General features: G+C 45.2%; 1 protein-coding gene across 2 annotated transcripts; it reads right to left on the minus strand.

Annotated features, from left to right (window-relative positions):
- Positions 1-2519: 2519 nt before the first annotated feature.
- On the minus strand, positions 2520-8561 carry LOC132661996 (general transcription factor II-I repeat domain-containing protein 2-like). Of its 2 annotated transcripts, XM_060607215.3 has the most exons (4): positions 8452-8561; positions 8090-8172; positions 7840-7984; positions 2520-7440 (listed from the first exon to the last, which is right to left on the minus strand). In XM_060607215.3, the coding sequence occupies exons 2-4, from the start codon at positions 8162-8164 to the stop codon at positions 5639-5641; spliced, it is 2022 nt and encodes a 673-aa protein (XP_060463198.2). In that variant the 5' UTR covers positions 8165-8172; positions 8452-8561; the 3' UTR covers positions 2520-5638. The 2 variants fall into 2 exon arrangements, with proteins under 2 accessions (XP_060463198.2, XP_060463197.2); XM_060607214.3 differs by lacking the exon at positions 8452-8561 and having other exon boundaries at positions 8090-8437.
- Between the last annotated feature and the right edge of the window lie 1414 nt (positions 8562-9975).

The raw sequence follows: 9975 nt of genomic DNA on the forward strand, positions 1-9975 counted from the left end.
TGGATGCTTAACCGACTGAGCCACCCAGGCACGCCTAACTTGTCTGGTATTATTAGAGCCACTGCAGCATCTTTTGTTGTTGTTGTTATTGTTAGTGTATCTTTTCCCATTCCTTTACTTTTAACCTATTTGTTTCTTAAAAGTATGGTTCTTATAGGCAGTATATGGTCGGGTATTGATTTTTTCATCCATCACATTTAATTGGAGTGTTAGGACCATTTCATTTAATGTTGATAGTATTTTGCTGCTTGTTTTCTATTTGTCCCCTCTATTGTTTCCCTTATCCTCTTTATTGTATTCTTCTAGATTGTTTTTATGATTCCGTTTTGTCTCCTTTTTTGGCTTATTAGCTATAACTCTTTGTCATGTCATTTTGGTGGTTGTCTTAGGGTTTACAGTATACATCTTAAACTTATCACAGACATTATATCACAGAATGCATAAGAACCCTACAATACTATGCTTCTATTTTGCCCCACTCTGCCTTTGTGCTATAATTTTCATATATTTTATTTATACATTTGTTATAATACATTACATTATTGTAATATGTATTATTTTGCCTTAAACAGCCAATTATCTTATAAAGAGATTTAAACAATAGGAAAAAAAGCTTTTTAGGGGCACCTGGGTGGCTTAGTCAGTTAAGCGTCCACCTCCTGATTTCAGTTCAGGTCCTGATCCCATGATTTGGGAGACTGGGCCCCACACTGGGCTCTGTGCTGACAGCACAGAACCTGCTTGGAATTCTCTCTCTCTCCCTCTCCCTCTCAAAATAAATCAACCTTTTTAAAAATGTTTATTTCTTTTTGAGAGAAAGAGAGTATGAGCAGAGAAGGGGCAGAGAGAGGGAGACAGAGGATCTGAAACAGGCTCTGCACCATCAACACAGAGCCCAATGCGGGGCTCGAATTCATGAACCATGAGATCATGACCTGAGCTGAGGTTGGACACTTAACCAACTGAGGCACCCAGGCGCCCCTAGATCTTATTTTCAAACGGTACCCTCAAGATCCCTCCCCACCACTCCAGAAAACACTCAGGCATCCACAGGGAAGAGAGACGTTTGCTTTCAAAACTATACAAAGTTGAAAAGGTTGAAAATACACAATTAGAAAGGTAATTCAAAAGCAGGTTTGAAAACACAGAGTCAGAATAAACAAGGGAAAATGAAACTGAAGGGAGAACTGGATATACATTTGAAAGGAAAGGAAGTCACTGTATTGTTCAGAAGGACAAGGAGAACTATGACATAAATCTGTAAAGCATTCACGATTTAAGGGAATAAAATACCTAGGAGCCTTTCTGTTAGTGTGGTACTTTTTAGACTGAATTGGGCCCCCCCGTCCCTGATCCCCAAGTTTATGTGTTGAAGTCTTAATCCTCAGTACCTAAGAATGCCACTGTATTTGGAGGTAAGTTCTTTAAAGGGGTGACTAAGTTAAAATGAAGCCATTAGGATGAGGCCCTAGTCTAACATGACTTATGAGAAGTGGAAGGGTTGCCAGGAATGGCCATGTAAAGACGCATCAAGAGGGCAGCATCTGCAAGCCAAGGAGAGAGGCCTCAGAATATACACCGGCCAATACCTTTTCTTGAACTTCCAGTCTCTAGAACTGTGAGAAAATAAACTTCTGTTATTTAAGCCACTCAGTGTATGGTGTTTTGTGATGGCGGCCGGAGCAAGCTGATACGAGGATATAAAGTTGTATTAATTTTATCGTTTGTTGCTGGATCCAGCTGGGCCTGAAGATGGAGGTTACCTCTGGTCTTTTGAGCAGACTTAGTGTGGCCATTTCCTGGCAATGGGAAGCTAGTTAATTTCTCTGTACTTTGTGTTTTTCATCTCTAACACTGAACCTAATAATACCTGTACAGCAGCCAGCACCGGGCACATAGAAGGTGATCAACAAACACCAGGTTATTTCCATTTTCTCACAGACTATATTTTGTCCAGTATCTTATAATAACCCCTGTATTTATACTGCATTTTTAAAAAGTATATTTATTTATTTTGAGAGAGGACGAGAGTGAAAGCGAGCGCAAATGGGGGAGACAGACAGGGACAGGGAGACAGAGAATCCCAAGCAGGATCTGCGCTGTCAGCATGGAGCCTGATGTGGGGCCTGATCTCATGAACCGTGAGATCATGACCTGAGCTGAAATCGAGAGTCTGACATTTAACCAACTGAGCCACCCAGGTGCTCCTATACTACATCTTAACTGTATTTATACAATGTATTTCTCATATTTTTTTCTAATAGGCAAGGCAGAGATTAGTATTCACAATTTACAAACTAAAAGACTAAGGACAAGTCCAGAGAGTTGCAGGAGGTTACACAGTGAGGCTGTGATAAAGTCAGGAGACAGGCCAGATAGCCCTATGGGTGTTTGTGGCCTCTCTGCATTTGACTTCATTGCCAACTGGTGAAATGTACCAGTTGTCTGTCCTACACTTAATGGTCACTACAATTGTGCCTTTTTGAACTGTTTGCTTTTAAAAAAAATTTTTTTTGGCGGGGGGGGGTGTAGAGAGACGGAGCATGAGCAAGGGAGGGGCAGAGAGAGAGGGAGACACAGATCCAAAGCAGGCTCCAGTCTCTGTGCTATCAGCACAGAGTGTGACACGGGGCTCGAATCCACAGACCGTGAGATCATGACCTGAACCAAAGTCGGACGCTTAACCAACTGGGCCACCCAGGCGCTCCATGAACTCTGTTTTTTAATAATTTTTCTGTTTCCCTCTTTTGGGTGAGGCAGTCAACTGCCCACCTACAGCAGGCCTGCTATCCCATGGTAATTTCTTGTTTTAGTGGCTCTGATCCTAGAAATCAGACCCTACTTGATACCAATGTATATAAAACAGAAATCAGTAAGCTCTGATGACTCCAGGAGCTATGTTCTTAAATCTTATGCTATTGATTGTAACTGCTCAGAGGCCTTCAGGGCTCCCTTCTGGGGTGTGGGAGGCTAGCTGCTGGTTACGTAGTACGCTGCCCGCCTGCCCGATCCCAGCGACACAATCTCACCAACAGCTGTGGCACAGTCAGTGCCTATTGAATAAATGGTCTAGTGGTTTTGGAACTGTCATATTTGACGTTGCCACCAAAGGGCTCTCCCCAAGGTCGCCAGGGATTCCAGTCTCTAAACCCAGTGGACAATTTCCAGTGTGGACAATTTTCAAAAACCAAGGATAGTTCCAAGCTTTCTAGCCGGAGCTGCACGAATGACAGAATTGCTACCAACTGCAGTAGGTATAGATTTGGAGGAAAGACCAGCAGCTCCGTTTTGGACTTAGGAAAGAGAGGTCTGGCTGGAGGTGAGAATTTGGGAGTTAAGAGCATATTAATACTAATTTAAAGCCAGGAGACCCAGGGAATGTGCACCAACAGAAGAAATATAATTGGAGAAGAACCCCTGAGGAGCTTCCATGTTTAGAATTGGGAGGTGAACGAGAACCATAAAGGAGGCTGAGAGTCACCAGTGTGGTGAGAGGAAAGCAAAGGAAATGTCAGAGGAGGGAGACATGGGCTGTGTTAGATTCTGTTGTTAACTACCTTGAGACCGCTGTGCCGGAGAGGTCATCTATAGCCCCGAGAGCCCCCAGGCTACACGGGGGTCTCTGGCTGCCTTGTGAATGAGCCATCATGAACACGTGGCCCAGGTGAGCCTTCAGGTTGACTATAGCCACCACAGACATCTGACTGCAACCACACGGGCCTCTCCGTAGGCCTTTTCACAACACGGCAGCTGACTTTCGTGGACAAGTCATGAGAGATAGGGATCCTCTAGCCTCAGGAAAGCCTTCAGATGACTGCAGGTACAGCTGACAATTTGACTACAACGTTTTAAGAGACACTGAGATGATGGGGTGTCTGGGTGGCTCAGTTGGTTAAGTGTCCAACTCTTGATTTCGGCTCAGGTCATGATTATCTCATGGTTCATGGGTTCCAGCCCCACATCAGGCTCTGTGCTGTCAGCATGGAGCCTGCTTGGGATTCTCTCTTTGTCCCTCTCCTGCTTATGCTCTCTGTCTCTCTAAATAAATAAATAAATAAATAAATAAACAAACAAACAAACATTAAAAAAGAGAGAGAGAAACCACCCAGCTAAGCTACTCCCAGATTCCTGACCTACAGAAACCAGTGAGATAATGAATATTTATTGTTTTAAGCCACTACACTTTGAAGTAACTTGAATGTGGTTAACAGATAACTGATACGTGTGGCAACAGCCTCATTTTATGGGTGAAGAAGGTAAAGCTCGGGGGACAAGGTGACCGGCTCAAGATCATGGAATGAACGAACGACAGAACCAGCTTGCACCCAGAGTAGGATCTTGCACATGGTATGTTCTTGACGAATATTTGTTGCATTGGCCCAATCATTTTCTTCTGCTGTCAAGTTAGGTTATAGTTGAAGTACAACAGTGATGAGTTACAACCAATTATTATAAACATAAAAACAGTCTGCATGATTGATTAAATGCTACGGGGCCTGGAGACATCTCCTCTCCATCTAGTGACATGCTGACTCAGGGAAAGGCGAAGGCTTGAGTACATGCACATTTGTCTTCCTTGTTGCCAGAATCCAAACATGCTCATTTTGGGGGAACCCCAAGAGAGCTAAGAAATAGGGCCTGTGCCAGTCAGGGTCCAATCGGAAGAAGCCACACGATAATTTAAACCGTGATTTAACATAAAAGTTATGGATTGTCTTGTAAGAATTCTAAAGAAATACCAGGGATAAGGGCCAGCTGCTAACTATCTCAGGGGCTGAGTAGAGGCCCAGGGAAGAGGCTCCCAACTGGAGGGCTGAAATCCAGCCCATGTTGGATACATCCAGATATACAGAATAGATACAGAAGAAACACAGAGAAATTGTTGCAGTGCCACACTGGCAGAATTTGCTGGAAATCTCCCCTTTAGGGTACTGGGGAAGGCTGTTCATGGTGAAGTGTCTCAGCAGAAAGATTGCATCATACAACTGCCTGTAGGGATAAGCCAGGGGATGCTGCTGACTGCGGGCCCTGCAGGACACTGGTGCTGGAGACATCAGCTGCACTGCAGGAGTCCGCCAAGTGAGCAAACCAGGAAGGAAAACTCCTTCCTTTTGAAACGTGTCTCCAGTGCCCTCCACTGACAAAGCTTAACATCAGACCTGCTGCCAGAGGAAAGATATTTAAAGGGCCCAGATCCATTTTTAGAGAGCAGACAACAAAGAATGAATTTGGAGCGGAGAAGCAAGTAATTGATAAGTAGCACAACCTGGCTCAAAGATGCGTAAGAAGTCTACAGCTCAGGCATTTTGCTCGAGGCAGCAAGTGACGGTTTTTCCCTGGCTTGAGACAAGTAGGAAAACAAACACGAAGTATGGCAACCAGCTCCATCAGCCCGAAGTCTCAAACTAAAGTTGGGTAGCCAAGTAAGTTAGACAAGCGTAACAGGCCCGAGTATATGAAAAATCAAATGCCAAGGGAAAAACAAACAACCTAAACTTTTTTTTTTTTGCAATCGAACCACACTGCAAGTGTGTAACATATAAAGTTTATAATACTGGGTGTTTCAAAGACAAAATTAAAAAAATACGTGTTGAAAAATAGAAATCTTTTAATTATGAAAATTTTTGTTCATAATCTGTTATTCCTTTGATTTGGAACCAGAAACCTGACACCTTTTTTTCTGCACCAAGATGTCAATGTCTGGTCTCATATTTCGAGTCGCAATGTGGAGAACTGAGTGTAATCCTGTATCCTTTAATTGGGAGCGAAACTTAGTTTTACTCAATTTCATAACAGAAAACAGCTGTTCACAGACATAGGTGCTTCCGAACATGGACAGAATTTTTGCACAATGTTTTCTATATTTGGGGTAACTCTTGCTGAGGTATTTGTAGAATTCTGGTATTCCAATGTCATCATATTTAGTTTTTAATACCGTATTACACTGCAGTTCAATAACTTCCATTTGTAATTCTTCATTAACGCGATCGATGTTAATTGAGAAAGGTGAGCTAAACAGTACGAGTTCATTTTCATAATGTTTGAAATCAAAGAACCTTTTTTGGAATTCCATCTTCAACTCCACAATTTTGGGGATGTAGATTAAGCCATCACGTTCGTTTCTGGAAACTGATTTCAGTGTAGGAAAGTGAGCCAGATTATGTGCAGCCAAATGAGCTTCCCAGAGACTCAATTTTGCGAGGAAAGAGCAAACTGAATCATACATTTGTGTCACTACTTGTGAACGTCTCTGAAGGGAGATATTCAAAGTGTTCAGATGGTTTGTAATGTCAACTAAAAAGGCCAGGTCTCTGATCCAGTCTTCACTGGTGAGCTGGGGAAGGGGTTTGCCCTTGGAAGACATGAACAAGTCTATCTCTTTTATCAATTCAAAAAATCTCTTCAGCACCATGCCACGACTAAGCCACCTTACCTTTGTATAGTAAAGGAGATTCCCGTATTGGGCATTCAGTTCCTCAAGCAAAGCCCTGAACTGCCTGTGGTTGGAGCCACGGGTGCGTATCCAGTCTACTGTGTTAATCACTACATCCATGACATGTTCTAGCTTTAACTTTTTAGTACAGAACAATTCCTGGTGAATAATGCAGTGGATAGATTTAAGCTCTGCATCCTTGAAAAACATTTTGACCTTGGACTTAAGTTTTGCAACAAGTCCAGTGTGATCACAGACCATCGCAGGAGCACCATCTGTGGTTACACTTACTAGTTTTGACCAGTCAACATTGAACTTTTCAAGACTTTTCTCAACATACAAAAATAGGTCATCCTCAGATGCTGCGTCTGTCATGGGCACCATGTCCAAAAGTTCTTCAGTGATGTCAAAATTCTCATCAACACCCCGGATAAATATAATCAACTGGCTCGTATTATTTATGTATGTGCTCTCATCAACTGCAATAGAAAATGTCACAAATGATTTCACTTTTTCTCGCAACTTGTCCTGTAGGTTCTCAGCCATATCTTTTACTCGCTGAGCAACAGTGTTTCCAGTTAGACTTATGTTGGCAAATGCTGGTTTCTGCTCTGGACACAGGATTTCCGCAGCACTCAAGAGACAGTCTTTTATAAACTCACCATCTGTAAAAGGTTTTGATGCGCGGGCAATTTTCTCACTTATGACATAACTGCATTTCACGGCAGCATCACTTAGTTTATTTGTATTTGATGACAGATGCTGAAGAAAGTTTAGTCCTTTCTTTAGTTCATTAAGTTTCTCATCACGCATCTCTTCCGTATACCGGTCAAAGTGCTTACTATGGTTTGTCTCGTAATGGCGTCTTAAGTTGTATTCTTTTGACACAGACAAAGTCTGGTTACATATTAAACACACAGGGCTATTCTTAACTTCCACAAAGAAATACGCTCGTTCCCACTTTTCTTGAAACATGCGATGCTCTCGATCCATCTTTCGTTTTCCCACTTTTGACAGAGAAACGGGTACAAAAACAGAGTTCACTTTTCTTTACTGTAAGAGAAACACCACCACAAGCCTGAAGATAAAATGGTGACTGACATTGGTTCCGAGGAGTGGAGGAGGGAGGAATGGAACCTGCAGCAAACTGTAAAGCCTTCCAAAGGGCACGGCCACGACTCAGCCGGGGCAGATTGTTAGTATGTGGGAACACAGGCCCCCCTGCCACCAGATCTACCCAATTGCTGAAGCAAAGCCAGATGCTGTATTTTAACACAAAATCGGCCGACTTTTAGACACGGTAAATTAAGGCAAAATATGCTAGACACTGCGAAAGGCAAACCAAGTAAGTGTAAGGATCATAAAGAACCCCATGGTACCTTTTGGCCTCTTGCAGCCCGACTCACCTCCTAGCATTCGGCCAACCACTTCCAGGGTTGCCAGGGCTTCTACCCCACACTGACCCAGGGTGGCTTCATCCTGCAGGGGAGAACCTGCCAGAAGCACGACTTTGTCTTCAGTGGTGAGGCCCTCCAAGAAGGCCACATGAGCCTAGGGAAGAAAGGGAGGGTCAAGAGTGTTCTCCGGGGAAGTCACAGGAAGCCAGGCACAGGGCACATGGGTTAGGGAAGCTCAGGGATACACTATCACCTTTACCTTGATCTGGGCAACTGTCTCCAGGCCGGTCACTTCAAGAGTGTGCAGCTCCCGGGCACGGACAAACAGCTGCATGTCAGTGACTTGGCGACAGAGAAGAGTGAGGTCAGCAGCTGGGAGACTCGGGAAGAGGGGTTGTGGGGGTCCAGGACAGTTCGTGGGGCAGAAGAACACTAGTGGGCGGGACAGCATCCTTGGGGAATCGCCGGGCAGAGCTAACCAGAGCCCGCGGTGGGGGCACGCACAGGGGCGAAAGGTTAGACCTCCCCCGACCCCGAGCCCAGGTCCCGCTTCCCCGTTCCCCTAAGCCTTGCTGCCTTCGGTCCCTCAAGTATCACGTTTCCGTTCCACCCGGATCTTACCTGGGACCGAGCCTCGCGCCGCCGTAACCGTGGAAACGGAATCCAGAGGCTACAGAGCGAAGGCGCGAAGACACCCGCCACTAGGGGCGCGTTGCGTCACTGCCCCGCGCCTCCTCTGGCCTAGCCCCCGCGCCCTTCGCCACGCCCCCCGCGGTCCGCGCACGCGCGGGCACCCTCCAGGGCGGGCAAAGGCTCTCGGAGGCGGCGCCAAGATGGCGGACCCCGTCCTCAGGCTCTTTTGGCAGAGCTGGAAAGCGGGCGCTCTGCAGCTTGTGGGATGCGGCAGGTGATGGGAGCCGCTTAGCCCAACACTCACACGGAAGTCCAGCCATTTCTCGGGACCTCGGAGCAACGAGTAGCCCGCTAGAACCTCGGTTTTCTCCTTCGAGGTGGACATCTGTTTTAAGCACAGATAGGGTGAGGGTGCAGAGAAAGAGAGGAGGTAGCAAAGAGTGCGCAGGACAGGGGCGCCTGGCTGGCTGAGTCAGAGGAGCGAGTGACCCTTGATCTTGAGGTTGTCAACTCGAGCCCCATGTTGGGTGTAGAGATTACTTAAAAATAAAATCTTCGAAAAAATGCGTAGAGGGACAGAACGACCACGGGGCTTCGGGTGTGGCCATGGTCCCTGATGGCCTCAACTACAAGGAGCAGCATGTTTAGTTCGGCTCCCTCTTTTCATTTAGACTGGGGGCAGGAGGCAGACTGAGTGGGACGCCCAGGAACTGTGGGTCCCAGAGGGCCTTCAGCCCACCCCCACCTTGGCAGCCCCTTTCCGTTGTAACCCTCAAACCTAATCTAGCACCGGGGTATTGTGTTGGAAAGAAATACTCCACGAGGCTCCTTATGGCAGAATAGTTATGTCATAGATTGTAGGGGAAAACAAAAACAAAAACAAAAACCTAGGCCTGAATCCCAGCTCACATTTTACCCTGAGGGTCTAACTCTTCTGTGAAGCTGGGCAACAATAATTACTCTCTAGAAGGGTTGCAGGAAATAGGTACAACTCTCACTTAGCATGGTGTTGGGTATGCCTGCATAAAACTAAAACCAGGAAAAACGTGTATCAGAAAGACTTTTAAATGTTGAAAACCTTTTATCTTGGCCTGGTATAATGGTTCAGACTTTGGAGCCAGACTGAATTCAGATCGAATTTCCGTGGCTTACAATCTCTATGATCATCAGCAAGTCATGTAACCTGTACCTCAGCTTTCTCATCTGAGAATGGAAATAATAGAACCTACTCCTATGAGAATTGAGTAAGTCAATGTATTTATAAGGCATTTGGAACAGTATCTGGCACAGAATAAGTAAAACATTATTGTTAATAAATAAAAACAGAGATATACCATGTTGAGTTTAGACTTGCGATCCAAGCGTTTTTTCGTAATTCTTCAAACGCAACTCACTTGAGTCTCACACATGGGAGAAGCAGACACATCAGAGGCCAGCCCTTTTCCAGTCTTGTAACCCATTAGTCTGGGTTCCTGGCCTTGGCTTCCGCTTTGCTCCCTGCCTGGAATGTTC

Source organism: Panthera onca, chromosome D1 (assembly GCF_046562875.1).
Source record: "Panthera onca isolate mPanOnc1 chromosome D1, mPanOnc1 haplotype 2, whole genome shotgun sequence".
Taxonomy (NCBI): Eukaryota; Metazoa; Chordata; class Mammalia; order Carnivora; family Felidae; genus Panthera; species Panthera onca.

Bases quoted from the DNA above. Each gene is read 5' to 3' on its own strand.
- LOC132661996 (XM_060607214.3), bottom strand. From the start codon at position 8,281: ATGCTGTCCCGCCCACTAGTGTTCTTCTGCCCCACGAACTGTCCTGGA. The intron at 7,985-8,089 runs GTAAAGGTGATA...TTTCTTCCCTAG, and splicing joins AGACAGTTGCCCAGATCAAG to GCTCATGTGGCCTTCTTGGA. The intron at 7,441-7,839 runs GTGAGTCGGGCT...CTCTGTCAAAAG, and splicing joins GGTTGGCCGAATGCTAGGAG to TGGGAAAACGAAAGATGGAT.